This window comes from Stenella coeruleoalba (assembly GCF_951394435.1).
Source record: "Stenella coeruleoalba genome assembly, chromosome: 11".
Classification (NCBI taxonomy): domain Eukaryota; kingdom Metazoa; phylum Chordata; class Mammalia; order Artiodactyla; family Delphinidae; genus Stenella; species Stenella coeruleoalba.
The window spans coordinates 36,143,617-36,164,793 of NC_137157.1; the positions used below are offsets into that span (position 1 = coordinate 36,143,617).

Genomic DNA, 21,177 nt, shown 5'->3' on the forward strand with positions numbered 1-21,177 from the left:
ATTTTCACTGAGTCTGTTGTGGTCTGTTTTATTTTTTTGTTTTCTTCTTCCCTACACAACTGTACTTGCAGCCATTAGAGCTGGAACCAAAGAAAAGATTTATGTGTTACTCCATTCTTAGAGGCAAGGAAACCACATGCTTTTGAACTACTGCGACTTACTCTATCTCAACTGAGAAACAACCGTAATTCATTTCCTCAAGAATCAAATGTTTAAAAGGGGCCTTAACAATTTAGCAGATTTACTTGTTTAAATCCTTTGGTTGAGCCAATGAGAAATTTTCATTTTACTCTTGTCAGTCCCATTATTTTATATTTCTTTTTTCTACTCAGAAGAGATGAATTGAGAAGAAACACTGAATTTCTTTACCCTCTGGAAACCTGATTCCACTTCACCTTGTTTTGCTCTCAATCAGCCTTTTAGGGGGCTTTTTCCCAGCTATCTCCTACCATATCTGTTAAAAATGAAAATCTGTTATTTTACAGCTTTTTAACTCAGGCTAGCCAATCTGATAAGATATTATACTGGTTTTCCTTCCTGACTTAACTGCTTCATGTTACTTTTCATAAAAATCTGTACCTCTTTTGAAAATTTTTCATCTTCAGAAGTAATATGACAAATTAGCTAAGAAATATAAGATTTATTACACAATCTCAAAGCTAGCTGGTTAATTGCAATTTACCATAGTTAAAGAAGACAGTCAATTAGAGGTAACCAAAAACTTAGACCATAAAATCCACAAGGAATTAGTCAAGTTTCACATGACTTAAGAGGTTTAGATTTCACTTAAATTATGAATTGTTTTCTTCATAAAATGATATTCCTTCCACATACTTGGTTCTTGAAATCTGCAACCATGTGAAGTTGAAATTGAAGTGTCAATTTTACAGAAATCCAGGAAAAAAGAAAAATTGTCAAATGTTGCATGGCTGAAACAACTATTCAGTTTCTGGTTTTCTATATCTAAATGGGCAATATTTGTCATTTGCATAAGGAGGCGTCGAATAATAGGATGTGTGAGTAATCACCCTTAAGAGTTTCAAATACCTGCATCAGTATATACACATCTTTTATATCTATCATTTCACATACTTACATTAGAAAAAGGCATTAAAATAAATGTTTTCTTGTTAAATTTTCCGTGGATGAACGCTGCTTCATTGTTCCTAATCATTTTAAGAAATTGTTTCCAAACAATTAAAAAGCATAGTCGTGTTCTCTAAAGCAAATTGATATAGAGTTAATAAACCAACCATTCTAAAGAGCTGATTTGATTTTTAATCTATAACTTGAAAAAATGTAAATGCCTTTTAGCACACCAGCTATGCTGCCTATATGTTATCATTCTTTTTTATGTATATGTGCCCACTGATCTGTTTATCTATAATAACTTTGTTAGTCTCTGCTTATGATCTGAATCACTAAGGACGTCAGTGAGTAGGTGGTTTTAGGGAAGACTGGTGAAGAGTTTGAGATGTGGACAAATCACCCAGGTGGAGAAGTCCCACACAGATAGGAAGTCATGGGGAAGGTAACTTAGAAATTCAATGACACATTTATTGACCCGGCACTATATCCCAGGTAGTGGTCTAGATTCTATAGAGAAAGGAAAATGAGGCAGTCTTTGGACAGAACCTTGCAGAATGAATCAGTTTGGGGAGGAGACAAAACCATACAAGAGACAGCTGTGGAAAATGAGAGACAGTCAAAATTGTGGAGTGGCCTTGAAAGCCAGAGAGCAGGAATCAGTGGTGCCAAATTCTGTAAGAGCCAAAGACACACGGGGATTTAGATGAGGCCAGAGGCCAAGAAGGAAAGTGATCGTACATTGAACCACCTTGTAATGAACTAAGAAATGCTTGTTTCAAGCAAATGTTAATCAATAGTTTATAAAAAACGGTGCTTTAAACACACGCTTCAAAAAAAAAAACCTTTTATATATTATGTGGCTTGCTCATTAAAGCAGTCATCAAAGGAAATTTCCTTTTTCCTAAGCACAAAAATGCAAAGAGTTATTGTGAAATCAGCAAACTGTGGTAATCAACTATGTCTAGTATTTTCCTGACATTATCAACCACATAATGAGGTAGGACTTGTAGTTTACATAGTCCAAATCAGCTATCATTTCTCCACTATCCAGATTTAAACCATAAATTAGCAACACAGTCACTGTGACAGGCTCTACCCATCGTCATTTGCATCCAATCAGTTAATGACTGGCAGCTGTCTGCAGGACCAATTACTGAAGGCAGCAGCTTTCATGTATAATGCTTCATGAGGCTTAAAATCATATTCTGTTAAAGTACACGGAAGACTGAAGAACTCCAAAATTTGCAAAGGCTTTCAAAGGAGGGAAAGAAAAACTAACTCAATGAAATAACTGTAATCTCAGACAACCTTACATAAGACTGGCTTTAAAGGGTTTCTAATCTTTGGCTAGGCTCAAATAACATCACAGACAGAAAAATCTACCTTAAGGAAGATTACGACCAGTCTCATAACAGCTAAAGGAGTCACTGTAGCCAGAACTATATTTATTAGCATGTTATAAACAGAAAAAATCAGGAACCTGGATTTTAAAAGTTTTGCCTTGTAGCAAAATGGAAGTGTATGTCACACAAGGCACTCGCGGAGTCCAAAACTAACTCCACTCCCAATTCTATCCCTCTTACTATGGAGCATGCCTCAGTACCTGGGGTATCAACAGCGTATTTTACACTTTCTCTTCCTTTAATGAATGTACATTTTATCTCGAAACAGGTTCTCTAAACTCTTTCAGGAGAAAGATTATGACTAAAGTTTATTCGTCAGTGTATTCGTTATTGAATGCCCTCTCTCTACCAGGCACTGTCCTAGTCGCTACATATATAGCATTAAAAAAAGGCGAAACTCCCTGCCTTCTTGTGTCGTGCATTTTAATGGACACTGACAATGCAAACAATAAACACAGAAACATGGAGAATATAGTATGTCAAATGGTCCTAAGTGTTATGGGAAAAACAAAGTATGGAAAGAGGATAGGGAATGCTAGACAAGGCAGAAGCAGAGGGGTAGTTGCAATTTTTCAAAAGGTTGACAGTTTTACATACAGCACCTTACTGATAATGCGACACTGGACTGGAGATCTAGAGGAGGTGAGGGAGATAGAGGTGAGACTGTCCTGGGAAACACATTCCAAGAAGAAGCAATGACAAGTGCCAAAGCCCTGAGGCACGGGCTTATCTGGGATAGAGAAGGCACATCAAAGGGGGCCAGTAGGGCTGGAGTGAAGCAAGTGATGGCAAGGCTGGGAGATGTACAGTGTCAAGTCTCTGACTGTGTGCTTTGACTTTGGGAGAAATGGGTGCCAGTAGAGGACTGGGGGCAGTGAACACCATACTCTGGCTTACGTTTCAAAGGAATCATTAGGGCTGCTGATGGCAGGCAGATGCTAAGGATGGAAAAATGGAAGCAGGAGTTCAGCTCAGACATGTAAAAAGCTTGGAACTCATCACTCCCATTCTTACAACAAGAATACACTAAAGGAACTGCAAAACCAATGGCTTTTCTTGGGGACTTCCCTGGTGGCGCAGAAACTGATAGGAACAAGTAACTGGCGATTTTGAGAGGAGTTGCTGGAAGCTGAGTTGTGGAAGAGCTTCAGTAAGAGGGAGAAACTCCTGGAGGCCACGGTCTTAGGGGCTTCTACTCTTTTGTGGGTTTTACCTCCAGGGACCCGCATTCTCACATTGAAGAGCCAAGAAACAGGCCTTCCTGGCTCTACAAGAGGAGGAGAAATATAAATGTTATGAAATAAGCCCTGATCCCCCTCCATAACAAAGGTCTACTCTCCAGGGGAGTGGCCTTACCCAGAGCTGCGGGGGACAGTCATCCCTATCACTCCCATCCCCTCTGGCCTTCCTGTCCCAATTAGGAGACACAGGGCAAGCTAAGAAACTTTCATAAAGGTTACAGCCCAGAGGCACCAGGATTTAATCACCAAATAAGAGGACACTTCCCTTCTCCTACATTTAACCAACACACTTACAGGGCTCCGTTATAAAAACGGTGAATTTACAGTGGAGAGAGATGCAAAATACAGACTCTGAGTTGTTGGGGAAGCCCAAAGACAACAGAGGAGACAAGAACAAGGACACCAGGGAAATACAATGCCTCTGGCACATGTAGCTACAGCAAACATTAAACCGACGCCCAACTCAGAGCCAGATTAACATTAAAGCTCACATTAAGCCTATTTACCTAAGTTCTTATTACCTGACACATCATGTCCGACTTTCATAAAAGCATGCTAAAAGGCAAGAAAATAGAAGAAAGAGATTACTTTAGAGGTTTTTAGTAATAATCTGATGAAAGATGATGGTGACTTTGGCCGTGATGTTAGCAGTGGAGGTGGTGAAATGTGGTCAAGTTCTGGATGTGCTTTTGAAGAGAGAGCAGAGGATTTGCTGATGAAATGCAGGTAGGGTGCAAAAGAAAAAGACGAGGTATGGAAGACTCCTAAGTATTGGTCAGAGCTTTTGAGAAAACGGAGTTGCCACCAACTGAGATGGCAAATGCTGTGAGTAAAGCAGCTGGCTGGGGCGCAGGTTGGGGAGGGGGCATTATTCAGGAATTCAATTTCTGATGTCTCAAAAGATTTATACTATTGGTCAGCTGTGTACTCATTTAACTAATAAAATTTGGAGTACCTAAATACTATAGCACTTCTTAAGTACTAAGAAGGAGACATGGAAGTATATCAGAAACCAAAGACATGCTTAATAATTGTTTTACTGGGGACTTCCCTGGTGGCGCAGTGGTTGAGAGTCCACCTGCCAATGCAGGGCACATGGGTTTGAGCCCTGGTCCGGGAAGATCCCACATGCTGTGGAGCGGCTAAGCCCATGTGCCACAGCTACTGAAGCCCGCGTGCCTAGAGCCTGTGCTCTGCAACAAGAGAGGCCACTGCAACGAGAAACCTGCAACCAGTGGCCCCTGATCACTGCAACTACAGAAAGCCCACAAAGACCCAACGCAGCCAAAAATAAATCAATAAAATAAATAAATTTTAAAAAATAATTGTTTTACTGAGTGAATGGATGAATGAAGAAATGATCAGTCATCTTAACCATGTCACCAAAATAACTTCAGCAAAATCGGAATCATAGTGTCAGCAGTACAGTAGCTAATGCTGGAAAATATCTAGGAATTTACGAAATGCTTTTGCTTGTTCTGGGACAGAGACTGCTAATCACACTGGCATCTCAGTATCTGCCCTCCCCTTCTTCAAGAGTTAATAAAATTTGGCTGGGTGCTTAGCTTCTCAAAATAAAGATAACATTTCTCAGCCTTCCTTGTAGCTAGGTGTGGCCAACAGTCTGGGAGCAAGCATGGTGTGGCAATTTCTGTGATACGCTCTTAAAGAGAATGGGAACACCCACCATTTGCCCTTTCTCTCCCTCTTCCTGTTAGCTGAAGTGCTGATGTGATGCTGAGGCATCTTGGACCACTTGGACAGGGTGACACTACTGAGATGGCAAGGGAACAAAAGCAAAGGAGCACGGATCCAGAAAACCCACGGCGCCATCTTATCAGCGCTGGACTGCACAGGCTTAGATTGTTACATGAAAGAATAAAGTTTCCATCTTATTTAAGCCACTGTTATCTCGGCTCTTTGTTACAGTGGCTTAACCTGAAACTTAACCAATACATTTAACAAATCCTTAGAACAACCCTGTGATGAAATTAATATGCTGGCGTTTTCTTTTAATTCCTTACTGTGTATCTCTTTCAAACAGCAGGAAAATAAACTAGCAACATAGCTTTGTTTTATATATTTACATGTACCAGTGAAGAAAAACTAGCTCAAAAGCGTTCTGTTGAGAACTGACTGCAACAATTTTTACAGCAAGATCGGGGTTCAGGCATTCCATAAACTGTGCAGCACTCACTACCTAAAAAGCCACATGGTAAAGATTTTTCCAAGAGAATTGAGAAATACTATGCTCTGTATTAGCTCAATTTTAATGTTTCTACTCCCATTAACATCTCTGCAATCTATTAAGCATTATAAGTACCAACAATTAGTCCCTTGGCTGAAAGAAATGAGCAGTGGTTCACTGAACTCTTGACTTAATTGGTAATCGATAGGGATGTCAGAGTTGTTTCTGGGGCATCTAGATCTTTGGATATATATATCCTGATACATATCAGCAGGCCATTCCATTCATTAGGAAGAGTTTCACACATTCAGTATTTGAATAACTGGTACAGAAATGTGTTGGAAAAAGCCCAGTTCAAATGCTATGCAAGCAACCATAATTTGAAGGATAAAACACTCAAAAGTGCCTTATGAAGAACAAGACTCTTTGGCACTATTCACTAAGATATATTTCTACACTTAAAATGTACACTTATTTTCGTTCAACTGCTCTCTAGCTTCTCTCATCATTCATTGCCTAAACCAGAGAGATCACTGAATTAACAGCTTTTGACTATTCATTTATGCTTTAAAGGCTACTTTCTACTCAAGCAATAGATTCTGAGATTTACTAAAATAATTTTTTTAAATCAAAAGCAGTAATGAAAAATATGCTCCATCTTCTCCTTGTATAGTGAAAAGTTTATTTCCTTAAGTGACTTAAGGACTTTCAGATAAGAATATGAGAACTGCTTGGCAATACCCAGATTATTTAGTCTCTGCAAAGCTAAGGGTGACTCACACTTGCACGCACACACACTGATACCTACAGACACCATGTCAAGGTTCAGAGGTGGCCTTACCTCCAAATCTTTTAAAGGTATCAGTGTAAGCCTCGTGGTATTTCCTCAGGCAGTGCTTGGAAAACAGAAGAGCTAAACTATACTTATGTGGGATAACCTGACTTTCATTGCATGATGAAAAGAGATGATCTCCGTGCCAGTTTTTTAGAATGTGGAAACCAAGCCTTTTTCTAAATTCTTACGATAGTATTTTTACACAATAGGAGCTCTAATTCCTCTGGACAAGTATAGTCAGAAACATACGAAAACACTTCCCTATTCCAAATATGGAATGCTGGATGTTTCTAAAATAATGGTACTGCTCCCTCGCTTAAAAAAAACCAAAAATTATAAGTATTGAGTAAAAGAACCTCTTCTTCCTTAATACTGTGTGTTTTAAGGCAAGAAGCAAAGATATAAAAAGGCAGAAAAAGTAAACCGTCCAGGCAAAAGCATAAAATAAAATATTACCTTTAGCTGGGTTTACTTTTATCCCTGACCTATACAGCATTTCCTCATTCTGCCAGTCTCCGTTCCTGATCGCCGTCTTGAGTCCATAGAAAACAATTAACGTAGCTGTAGCATAAAAAATCAAGCTCTTGAGAAACCGCTTTTGGACTTTGACATAAAGGGCTCTCGCACCCACTGTAATGAGGAGGCAGAAGCCCATACTAGGAATATACAGTACTCGCTCTGCAATTACAAAGCCAACATAGAAAAACAGGTTCGTGGCAGGAACGAAGGGTATTATTAACAAAGACAAAGACAAAACAACAATGTTCTCTGTAGAAGGAAGCCGTGTTCTCTGTGACACATTATTTTTAATGCCATTTTCTACTTTGGATGGAAAGCTGGGCTTAATCTCTGAGTTCCGGTACTCCACCTCTGAATGGCAGCTATGTCCATTTGCATTCTGCTTGCCATTTGTTACAAATTTCCCGTTGCATTCTCTTTCTACGCTTGGGCTCTTCAAACCATAGTAGGCAAGGAGGAGGAGTCCAGTATAGAAGGCCACAGTGTGTAGGTTTCTCCAATCACAAATTGTTTTGAGCAGAGGCACGGCATCCATTGACCAATCAAAACTGAGGGTATCTGGGCAGAGCAACAGCCAAAGGTTCTTGGTTGGCAAGTAGAAGAAGGTGAGTGTGCGAGCCAGGAGGCTATCCGAATCAGCAGCTGGGTTGTCAGAGTTGGAAAAGCTTGGTGGTTTGTTTCCCATCCAGTATAAACGGGCACCCAAAAGGGAAGTTCCCCAGAAAGTTAACAAACTAATGCTGAGGAAAAGGGACAAGTTCTTCCTCTGAAACCAAAAGAGAGGGGGAAAAAAATTAAGATCATCATCAAGACAACATAGGAATACAACACTTAGAGATGAAAAATACTATAAATGGACAACTAAAAACAGAGCATTAGGTTTCAAATACATGACTTCGTTTCCATCTCCTTTAAACATGCTTACAGATATCGTAAGCTTAAAAAAAATGGAGGAATTCTACTCTGCATATAACTTTTGATGAGTATCCTTTCTTCTTGTTCCTCTCTAAATACCAATAACCAAAACTTCAATTTCTTGACCTCTATAAAACGGGTTGAATACATTTCCCTCTCGAAACTGGTGTCAGGTCAAAATAAGACTACAAAGTGGAAGTACTTAGCACTGTATATGGGATATAGTAGACATCTAATAAATGTCTTCTTTCATTTTATAGTTTAGATTCTGGGGAAAACAAAGAGCAGACATGCCAAAAAATATGGAGTATGACAGGATTCTGCATGCCTCAATCGCATTTAGCTACAGGCTTTTCAAAAGCTCACTTTATGCCACCTTGCTTTTACAAAAGACCTAAATTAGTACCTATGTTCATTAACAACAACAAACATGCAAAGAGGACTTTCACTTTTACAAAAAAGGTGAAAAGTGAAAGTACGTTCAGCATTTGTTTTTGCAGGGAGCCACCTACAGAGGCAGTGCGTACCCCACTGAGTGGCACCACCAAGCTCCTTCACCAGGAGCTATACTCAGCATCAAGCTGCCAGAGCTTTAAACTGTTTCTGTGAGCATTTGCACTTTATCTTGATTTACCTGGTACATCCAGTTAGCAAGATGTGCCCTCAGGTAATAGCTTATTTGCTTTAAGCCATTTCGGCTTGCAAAAGGTTTCACAGGAACAATCTACTTTCGGATAGTAAAAACCATGGTATGTCTATGCCAGTCCCCATTTAATTGTCTTGAATCTCCTTGCAGAATTTATAAACTGGGTTTTCATCTGCTACCCTGTGCTCTCAGTGACATCAGTGACAATAAACATCTAATAAGACTCCTCGTGAATCCTAAAATTTTCATGTCGATAACTTTTCAAAAATAAAATGACTTTAATGATGGACTTATTTCAAGAGAAAGACAGCAAATTGTGAGAGGAAGGCCAAAGGGCATCCCTGTTAATGAGAAATTTCTGGCAAACTCTTTCAACATGAATAAGAATTTAGTGACCTCAAATAATTTAAGTCCTGAAGAAGCAGTGGGGAAGGGGGAAGGGTGGACACCATATCCCAACTTTAATGATCCACTGCTAATATGATCTCTTACTGCACACATTCTGGCATTATATAAAACTATCTTCCTCAGACATTCAGAAATGTGCTTGGAACCATGCAAAGAATATGCCAAATATTTAGTTTAAAAAACAATCTATAAAAGGCAACGAAAGCAAAAATAAACAAGTGGGACTACATCAAACCAAAAAGCTTCTGCACAGCAAAGGAAACCATCAAACAAAATAAAAAGACCACCTACTGAATGGAAGCTAATACTTGCAGGTCATGTGTCTGGTAAGGGGTTAATATACAAAATATATAAAGAACTCATACAACTTAATAGAAAAAAACAACAATCTGTTTAAAAAATGGACAGCGGATTTGAACAGACATTTTTCCAGGGAAGATATACAGATGACCAATAGGTATAGGCAAAGGTGCGCAACATCACTAATCCTCAGGGAAATGAAATCAAAACCACAATGAGATATCACCTCACACCTGTTAGAATGGCTATCGTCAACAAGACAAGAAATAGCAAGTGTTGGCAAGGAAGTGACGAAAAAGGAACACTTTTGCACTATTGGTGGGAATGTAAAGTGGTGCAGCCACTATGGAAAACATTTTTGAGGCTCTTCAAAGAATTAAAAATAGAACTACCATATGATTCAGTAATTCCATTTCTGGGTATTTATCCAAAGAAAAGTAAATCACTATCTTGAAAAGATACCTGCACACCCATGATCACTGTTCACTGCAGCATTATTTACAACAGCCAAGACATAGAAACAACCCAAATGTCCATCAATGGATGAATGGATAAAGAAAATGTGGGACATATATACAATGGAATATTATTCAACCATAAAAAAGAAAAGCCTGCCAATTGCAACAACACAGATAGACCCTGAAGGCATTACGCTAAGTGAAATAAATCAGACAGAGAAGGGCAAATACTGTATGATCTCACTTATAGGTGGAATATTAAAAAAAAAAAAAAAAAGCAAAACACTGAGCTCATAGATTAAAGAAAACAGATTGGTGGTTGCCAGAGGCAGGGGTTGGGGGGATGGGCAAAATGGTTGAAGGGATAAAGGTGGTCAAAAGGTAAAAACGTCCAGTTATAAGATAAATAAGTCGTGGGGATGTAATGTATAGCACGGTGACTATAGTTAACAACACTGTACTGCAAATTTGAAAGTTGCTAAGAGAATAGACCTTAAATGTTGTTGTCACAAGAAAAAAAACAGAAATCTTTGTGTCTGTGGCGATGGATGTTAACTAAACTTACTGTGGTATTCATTTTGCAATACATATATGTATCAAATCATCATGTAGTATACCTAAAACTAATACAATGTTAAATGTCAATTATACCCACCCAGAAAAGAAAAAAACCTTAGTCCACAAAACAATATATTTTGAGCATGTACAAGTTCTATTGAAACAGTGTCTGCATTAAACTGTCACTGGCCTCTCCTCCTCTGACTCTCCCTTGTTCACTCCAACTCTAATTGCTGGAAGCCACAGAACTCCTCATGGATCATCTATCTGCTCCATCTCTACTCTGAACTGAATAATCTCAGCAAGGATCGTGATTTTAAAATTTATTAGTAAATACTAATGACACCACCTTAACTTTCCTTCATCTCCATGGTCATTTATCCAATTGCCTGTTGGGCACAGTCATAGACACCTTAGGTACCTCAGACTCAAGATGCCCAAAATAGAAATTGTTCGTTAATATCATATCACAGTAACACTAAATTCACAGAATTAACTGCCTCAGTGTTTTAAAAACATCTGTGGCAGACTTCTGCTCAAAATTAATTCATGTAATGTTATATGGAATTTTTAATGGTTGGGGGAGTAATATGTTCATTCATCACCGAACTTTCAGTTTCAGGTCTGCCCTATCAAAATGCAATGTTTGAAGACTCATTTTCATCTAAGAATAACTTTTGCAAACTATTCTTTTGCTCCCCTGAAATTCTACCTAGCAAAAGTCCTAAAATTTCTTGATTTTAGGGGAAAAAACGCATAAAACCATATGTTAAAAGTTGTAATAACTTGTTGGATCAATCACGAAACTGAGTATTCTTAGATTATGCAAGAGAGAAACACATCATTTGTCAAAGACAAATGAGGCCAGGTATCAAGGTATCATAAAGGAGACAGATCTTGGAAAACAATTCAACTTTGAACTTGTACCAAAGTCCATTTTGTAACTAAGTATTAACCAAGTGTTCTAAGTGTAATTAGGGCCATTCTATTACAGAATCTTCTGGTGGGGGTAAGCAGAGAGGATGAGCAGAAGGAAGAAGGCGTTACAAAAAACAAGCTGTAATCAGGCAAGAAAAGCAAGGGAGTAAGAGAACCTTGGGGAGGGAAATTAATCAGGTTTCTTTGCTGGCGTGAAACTCCAGAAGAAGTTAGCCTTAATAATTACATAATTCTATCTGATTCCTAAATATAGAAATGTCATAAGGCAAACCTACCCTATCCATTAATTTTTATTTTTTTATTTTTTTTGCGGTTCGCGGGCCTCTCACTGCCGTGGCCTCTCCAACTGCGGAGCACAGGCTGCGGACGCGCAGGCTCAGCGGCCATGGCTCACGGGCCCAGCCGCTCCGCGGCATGTGGGATCCTCCCGGACCGGGGCACGAACCTGTGTCCTCTGCATCGGCAGGCGGACTCTCAACCACTGCGCCACCAGGGAAGCCCTATCCATTAATTTTTAATAAAAGCATCATTATATTGAATTTTAATAAATTTCTATCAAAATAAAACAAGATTTAAGATATGATAAAATGATTCTAGTTTAATAATGCTGGAAGAATATTTAAATATACTGAACTACAAAACAAAAATGTGAGTAATGAAAACTATTCAACGATAAATACTATATAAGAAGGCTAAGTGCTGAGAAAATGAGAAAAATGAAAAAGCATAAAAATAAAATACTAGCATGAAGTACTTTACATTTTAAAACATTTTCACATATAGTCTCTGATTTAAACAACTGACATAATAACTAAGATCAAGAGACATAAAGGTTGTGAAGTGAGATGCTCCATACACTCATTCTGCCATAATGGTGAAGTCTACAAGGGCTAAATAAATTATACTATTAAAGGAAAACTGAGCTAACAGGTAAAAGAAAATTGATGTTGAAATGTTTAAAGTAGAAGAGTTTCTAAAGCCTTGTGATAGGCTGATACTTTAAAAAAGTGGTAGCCAAAATCTGAAATTGCAACTTTCAAGTCTCTTTAATGCCTTCTCACAGAATTTTGTTTAAAATTATCACCTATAAAAATGGGATTCTGATAAAACCAAATCTCTCTTCTAACCTCACATTCACTATTCCTGTGGAGATGGCCTTAAAAGGTGAAAAAAAAAGCATGAAAAGATTTTATTTATTAATTTTAATCCTTACGTTCTGATTTATGGATTAAATCAAATTAACAATTTTTTATTGAGCTACAACTAGGAGCCAAGTGACTCATACAATTAGCCTAGCATTTCTGCAATGTTTTGTTCTTGGCTTGGTGCGTCAGATAGATTCAACACAGTTATTTCAAAGATAAGCCATGAGAGTTCTGATGAACTGCCACCATAGACTTGAAAGTCAAAACTAGTAAAGTTTTGACTTGAAAGCCAAAACCACATATAGAAGATGAATTCCAAAGGCTGGGAAATTTAAACATGATCTAAGTATAACCTTTGATTGGGAGCATTAGAAAATGATTGAAATTTAATAGCAAAAGCATAATCAGTTCATTCAACACATCATGAAGGCTGCTTTAAGTGGCAGACACTCTTCTTCTATGTGCTGGACATACACCTGTAAGAAGAAATGAGAGCCCATGTGCTCTTGGAGCTTTGTGTATTCTACTCTGCCTAGAAAAATACTTTGAAAGGAGAAAAATCTTAGTGTTTTCAATGATAGTTTTCAAACCTAAAGGACCATCAATATCAATTGTGAGCTTTTAAAAATACTGATACCCTAGTCTGACTAAAATCTCCATAGGAGATTGTAATATAGGCAAGGCTGAGAATCATCACATATTTGCACAAGTCTAATTCTTATTACTACCACTAAAAATACTGTTGGACTCTGGTTTTCATTTCACAGTCTAAGGCATATTTTCCTCATTCTAAATGAAGAAACCATAATGAAACATAAATAATGCTTGCTTTCAGTCTCTGGGACAAATTGAACTCAGCATAATAAATGAAAGTCAGGCTATAAAGGAATTGAGGTCTTTGGAATAAGTAGAATTCAGGGTTGAAACATTCAAGTCTTGTTGCAACATTCAGAAGACAGAGGGTTTGTTCTCAGAAAACAAAAAAGTGAGACTTCTAAGTATGAACCACAAAAAGCAAATAATCCAAGAGTAAATACAGATGTGAAACTACAGACAGGAAATTCAGAGAAAAGACAACAATAAACATTTGAAAAGATGCTCAATCTCATTAATAAAATGAAAGCTGAAGTGAAAAGAATATATTTCAAATGAACCTAAGTGAAAAAACAAAAAAAAAGAATTGGATATTAAAGTCCCTGAAATTGTGTTGAAATGACAACTATCGCACATTGTGAAAAACATAAATTGTACAATTTGGGTGGAAAATTTGGAAGTGTTTAGTTAAATTAATAATTTGTATTCCCTATCATTTGGTAATCTGGATTTAGTTACTCTCTAACAAAACCTCTTAGATCTAAATACAATGTCATCTAATGCAGCACTATTTATAAAAGCAAAAATAAGGAAATAGCTAAAAATTTCAATAGAGCAATATGAAAATAAATTATGGTATGACCATATAATCTAATCTATAAGGTAATTAAAAGGAAGACCAGGGTCTCCCTGGTGGCGCAGTGGTTGAGAGTCCGCCTGCCGACGCAGGGGACACGGGTTCGTGCCCCGGTCCGGGAGGATCCCACATGCCGCGGAGCGGCTGGGCCCGTGAGCCATGGCCATTGAGCCTGCGCGTCCGGAGCTTGTGCTCCGCAACGAGAGAGGCCACAACAGTGAGAGGCCCGCGTAGAGCCAAAAAAAAAAAAAAAAAAAAAGGAAGACTATATATATAAACTATATATAATATATATAAAGAGATACAAATATTTATATATATGCATACATAAATATCAACATGAAAAATGCTATATAGCAATTAAGACAAACCAAATCATTTTAAAGTAACATGACTAGTGAATAATCATTGTGTAAAATATTCGTATCATAAAACCATATTGGCTATTCAGGAAAAAATACCATCTATTTTTCACAAATGCATACATATATATGTAAAGGTTTTTTGTTAGCTTGTTTTTGTTTTTTTCCCAGTCTAGAAATAATTACACCAAACATGAGATGATGAAATCTCTGGGACAGGATAGGGCAGGGAGATGGACTGATGGATAAGAGACAAAGGGGGCTTCAAATTTCTGCGTAATTGCTATTTATTCACAGCCTCCCAAAATTTATTGTAAAAAACAAGGTTTGACAATTCGATGTGCCTAAACTTATATTTCTTGGGTTAAAAAAAAATTTTTTTTTTGAAATATGCAAATAATGTTAACAAATCTAAATTCTGGTCATAGGTACTTAAGTATCTGATGTGTTAGTTCCTATAATTTTCTATATTTAGTATTTACGGTAGCTATAATTTTATAATTGTTTCGTCATTAAAAAATACTTTTCCGTGTCCATATTCAATCTATCTACAATTATTTTGTGATCCTTACCTTAATTTTGCTAGCAAATCTCTTAATTTCACAATGCACTCTAGTTGGGATACAAAATTATGATAATATTACCCCAAGGCACTCTTTTATATCTGGGGTATAATCACTGACACATCTTTGAATTCCCAGAAGCTAATACACACTCTGACATTTGTAGGTATTCAAATAAATTATTCTTAAACTAACTCTGACCCTCAAACCAAAAGTCTGTTTATACCTATCATCGCACACATTCTGAATCTTGTTATGATAAATCCTCACTCCTAATCCCTTATGAAGCCTCATAAATTAAACAATATTGCACAACTCCAAGGCTATTTAAAAATAGCTTGTTGTCATCATATACAGAAACTTGGCCTTGTCACCTTTATAGCATAACACTTTTTGCCTGTTTCAATCTTTCTCCATGAAAAGTACACACAAAAGCAATGACATATGTTCTGGAGGAACAGTTTTCTGACTACAGCTTCATTTCAAAAGTAGAATTAGAAATGGGAAATTGCACGACTAAAAAAATTCTTATCAGACACATTTTATGTCAATTATTGAAGGGACAGGGTTCCTTCATGGTTTAATTCACTATTTACTTACAAAATGATGTAAATCTGCTTTATGAAAGTCTAATTTCTCTAAAAGTTCAAATACATTCATCTTTTTAAAAATTCTTCTTTAACATAAAAAGGGGAATCAGACCTAATCTCCATTTCATTTTAAAGAATTATACATTGCTAATCACAAAATCTTACAGGGATTTTTATGGAACTGTCAAACATAGGCAATCACAGAATGGAAATCCGCTAAGAATATAAAGTGCATGGTTGACAATTTTATCTGTATTCTCTGGACACACTAATCGAATACAAGAATGTAGCTACAGCTTAAGCAAATAATGAGAAATTTATCATAGAACATAAAAGTCTTTCCCACACATCACCTGAAATATGAAGGCAAAGCTGATGAGAAGACCCTGCCATATTAATTAGTGGTGATGTCTTTATAGAAGCCCTGTGGTGATTTTCTCCTATGGGGAGTCTTTGACTAAAGAAATAATACAAGAGAAAAGCAAAAATCAACTACAACAGCTCCCCTCTCTCTATTATTCAAGGAAAACTGCCACTCATGATGGCAACTTCAATACTGTCTTCTGCTCTCACAATTTGTGAGACATAAAGGAAACTGAAAAGGATTATTTTAGACTCAATGAAAGAAAAATGTAAACATTCTGCCTTAGAGTATTAAAACCATCATGAGGCTCACTTTTTGGCAAACTAATGAAAATAAATTACTTACACATAAGGCCCATTTAATTCCAAATTAAGCCCTTGGCAATGATAGTAGAGTTGTAATAATAACGTAGATAAAAATCAGTATCTGAAAGTTATAAGAATAACTGAGAGAAAAGGCTATCCAGACATAACAAAAATCGAGCATTCCCTATTTTGTATCCACCATTCATCACTGAAGTCATAAGCTTTCACTTTATCAACAATATAGGATTTCTCCTCACTGTCCTCCTTTCTGAAATAGTTCTCACTGGAGACTCACTCCAAAACACGAATACAAAAGCAGATTTTTCTGAATATGTGACAAGAAGGAATGCATGGCTAAAAGTATAATTAGAAACTTTTTTCTAGAATATATTCATGTGATTAATCAAAGTTTTGCCATAACCAAGTTGTCAGGTAGTTCTGTTTCCCTTCGAAGTAAAAATGGGTTTCCTTATTAATACTTACCCTCTATACAACATCAGAAACTTTTTTCCATACCAACTAACAGACAAGATAAAAGAATTTTAATGTTTGGTATTTCAAAAGCTATAAAGAGGTTCAATGGGTGGGCATATCCAGTCTTTGTGAGGAAAGAATTTAAAAACTAAGGGCATTTAAAAAAAAGTACGTTGGTGAGATACTTAACACGTTAGATTATAAGGAATTTTTTCATTTATTCAAGCTGACTCTACAATACACCATAATACTTTGTTAAGTTTGGCCATCTATCAGGAAGTATTTCACATGTCCAGAAAAATATTTAGCATCTCAATAAAATCAGTTATAGACTGAAATTCACTGATGAAAATATACAGATTTTTTTAGACCAGATTGTAACTTACCCAACAAGGTTTTCATCAAGGGAGAGTATAGTTATATAAAAATCCAGAGTGTTGAAGCGTATTTCATGTATCTGATATAAGGAATGACACAGGATATTCTGAAGTTTAAAATCAAATATATTTGGATCGATTTGGTAGTAAAAAGCCACCAGAAACAACAGGATTTTTTTCTTATTTCAATTATAACCACAACTATTAGCCTATTTGAAATCTTCTCATATTTCTTCATATATATGATACTAGCTAACATTGGTAAAAATGGACATTTAGAATAGTCTTTAGATGTGATGTAAAGAGAAGAAACCTAAGACAACTATCTATTCTTCTTTTATTTAGGCGTACTTGAAAACACCTCCTTAATTTTACTTAAAATTTTGTTTTATTTATTCCTTAAAAGGTGTTACCTAGTGTTCACATCTTGATTTCGAATACCATTTTCCAATAAAAGAAACCAAGGTTCCTTGGAGAAATGTACTGATTTTAGGACTGGAGCAGGAAATATACAAGATGATCCTGGAGCATCTTGTAGTGCTAGAAAGTAAGAAAGTGCTCAACACACACACACACACACTCAGGCAGCCACCCATGGGATATGGCAAAGTGCTAAAGGGACATAGGAGCTTACTTAAAGAGCTCTCCTGGCCGAAGCCAGAACAATTTGAGCAGTAAAATTAGTATTGGGTTATAACCTAAAGTATAAAATATCCATGAGTCCATACTGATAAATAAATGACATAATAAAACGATATGAAAAAGGGGGAGCAGGAGGGAATAACTTTACAGTAGAGAAACCTGAAAAACACTATCTCAGCCAAATGATCAAGGTCAACCTGAACAGTGATAAGTCATGTTGATAACATGTACCCTTCATCCTTGATATTACATGATGCAAATGTCACTTTATCTGTGTGCTTCCTCTCAAAACCCATAAACCCAGTCTAATCATGCAAAAAACATCAAGCCAATTCTAACAGAGAACATTTTTACAAAATATCTGACTAGGAATCCTCGAAACTGTTAAGGTTATCAAAAATAAAGTTTGAGAAGCCATCACAACCAAGAGGAGCCTAAGGAGCCATGACAAATGAATGTAATGTGCTATCCTAGATGGCATCCTGGAAGAGAAAAAGCGCATGAGGTAAAAATGAAGGAAATCTGAAATAATTATGAACTTTATTTAATAACAACGTATCAGCATTGGTTAATTAATTGTAACGCAGATACTATACTAGTGTGAGCTGTCAATAATAGGCAAAACTGTATGTGAAATATACGGGAACTCTGTTCTACTCAAGTTTTCTGTAAGCCTAAAACTGTTCTAAAAAATAAAGTCTATTTTAAAGAACGGTTGTTACTAGAATAAAAGCTGCTAGAAACCAAACAAAATTAAATAGATGGCCTTTGATAGATCAATATCTGAAACCTACGAGCCAAGAAATATTAATAACTGACAATTAACACCAACATAAGTGCCTATTAACATTTTACATGTCTTCAGAATTAAAAGGATAGAAAAACAAAATGAAGTAAATGACCATTTAATTCAGGTTAAATGACCACAGTTGTTTATATGGATTGTATGAGAGATGATATACCAATTTCAAATCCTGTTTGGGTTTTGTCTGACACTCTACAGCTTCTGTAGTTTACTAGAAACCCCCAAACAAGAAGCAACTATTAAGGAAAGGACGCTTCTAAACACATAGCTAGGGTGTTTTGGTTGGCATGGTGACCCAGTCTTCCTCATTAAGCTAACATGGGGAAATCAAGCAGTTAGCAATTCCTTGTGTACCCATGGCAAGCTGCTTCCAGAGCTAACTATTAGAAACTGAAGTACCCAAAGAGTTCAATTACTGAAACTGCAAGGGGTGTGCCACAACCCCTATCCCATTATACTAAAAGCTAGCCCCTGAATGCCAGCCTTCAGAGTAATCTTGTTTAGCTTAAAATAAGGGGTTTAACACTTCCCACCAGGCAGTGCGCTATGGTCAAATCAGGTTAGCCATGAAACAATCCAGCCTTTATGAAGAAAATATGTGAAGAAAATAGTCTTCGTGACCTGAGAAACAAAAAAAGCTTTAAACCAAAGAAGACACCTCTCTATCAAAACACTTTTGGTTCTTATTAAGCTCCTTTGCCTATACTTTAAGATGACACCTAATAGGGGGAGAAATCAAAATAAAAGAGCCCCAAATTAATTGAATTTGGAAAAGGACCTCTTTTTCTATCCATTTCTCCTCAAATGGGCAACTGCATTGCAAATGCATTTCCTGCACCAATGGATTAAACAGCAACATTCTTTTAACTCTGTGTGGCTTTAGTGAGACAAACCAGCCATTATGAGATGCGTTCCAGTCTCATTAATGAGGTAAGCATGTGAGTCCAGCATTTTGGAAACATAAAGAGACAAATTATAATGAGACTTCACTCAGTGGGGAGGCCAAGAGACATCCATCTTCTCTCAAAGAGAAAAGACAGCTATTTAATGAGTGTGGGAGTTTCCCTGTGAAGACACAAAAGACACCAATAAGAAAAGGAAGATTTTATATATATATATATGTATATATATACATATATATATAAAACAACATACATACCTAGTAGGTAGGTGTTCGTTAATAAGCATAAATTTAATGCTTAATGTCTTTACATAGAAATAAATGTGTTCTCATTCTATAATTACACTTGTCTTCTGCTAAATATGAAGAGTAAATTCAATGTCAGAATGGATGAATGGAGCTTCCCTGGTGGCGCAGTGGTTGAGAGTCCGCCTGCCGATGCAGGGGACACGGGTTCGTGCCCCGGTCCAGGAAGATCCCACATGCCGCGGAACGGCTGGGTCCGTGAGCCATGGCCGCTCAGAAAGTCTGCGCGTCTGGAGCCTGTGCTCCGCAACGGGAGAGGCCACAACAGTGAGAGGTCCACGTACAGCAAAAGAAATAAATAAATAAATAAAAATGTAGCCTTTTATCTATATAATTCTCATGTGGATTTTGTCTATATTTGCAAAATACCCACTGATGTATGCAATAACACTTTTTTTTTTGATTGGGAAACTGAGGTAGAGTAATTAGAGTCTTAGAAAATGTTCACTTGGGAAAACATCCATCAATTTTTAAAATTCATCTCTCAATATCTGGTGATTACAACCATTCAGAAATTCCCAGACAACACTCTGGCACATACTTAGGCATTATAATTATTAGTCATTCAGAGCAGAATTAAACAGAACTGGAATTCTCAATAAGAACACCTGAGTAGAACATTCTGGGTTTACTAAGCAAGGAGAACTGGGGTCATCACCTCTCCTCCCCTTTATCCTTGCCTAACTGAAAACAGAATAAACAAGTGCCCATGCCAGATTTTCAAGTGATCAGAGTAGGAAGGGAAGTTATGGTTACTAGAATCTACTACAGAAAAAACAAACCAAAAAAAAACCCTCTACTTTCAAATCTTTTTTGGGTGGACTATTTGGTTTGTTCCCCTGAATACAGGAAGAGATGTGAGGAGCAGCAAAGTAGTGATATCAGCGGTAACCTAAGGCTAGTTATTTGAAAATACCTGAAAAACAAGATTTGAGTCTAGGGATGGATGATGTGAGAAAAGACGAAAAATATAATTTGAGTTCTCATGAAAAGAACAGTCATCTCTCAACGTCTATGCATCTTTTTACTCTGAAAGTGAAGTTCTTCTGGAAAGTAAATAGTAAACCTAGATGGCAATACTTATTATAAAGAAGTGGGAGATTTTTTCTAAGAGCACCAAGTAATATTTGTACCATCAAATAAGCATTTTTAAATGCGTGATTTTATTAGCTGAAATTAATCATCAAAAGGGTGACCCTCGATTATACAGACTTCATGAATAATAAACTAGTTGCATGTTTCATGTTATGCAGACACAGAAATGATTCATATAGCTGCCAAGTGGCCATGAGCCAGATGTTTGAGAACACACGAAAATACTAGCAAGTTTTCAGTTCAGATTCTGTTCTGATGGCCTCTCCAAGTGTGTCTTCTTGCCAGAAGCTTAGCAACTT

At 36.9% G+C, this 21,177-nt stretch overlaps 1 protein-coding gene across 8 annotated transcripts in view; it reads right to left on the bottom strand.

Moving 5' to 3' along the window:
* Nucleotides 1-21,177, bottom strand: part of TMTC2 (transmembrane O-mannosyltransferase targeting cadherins 2) — an 859,721-nt gene that overhangs the window by 648,381 nt on the left and 190,163 nt on the right. For all 8 annotated transcript variants that reach the window (XR_013830420.1, XR_013830421.1, XR_013830422.1 and 5 more), the window contains one exon: nucleotides 7,213-8,041. Coding sequence is in view for 5 of the 8 variants with exons in the window: in XM_079936321.1 (XP_079792447.1) it covers nucleotides 7,213-8,041 (829 nt within the window). In the remaining 3 variants the exon portion in view is untranslated. The remainder of the gene's footprint in view (nucleotides 1-7,212; nucleotides 8,042-21,177) is intronic.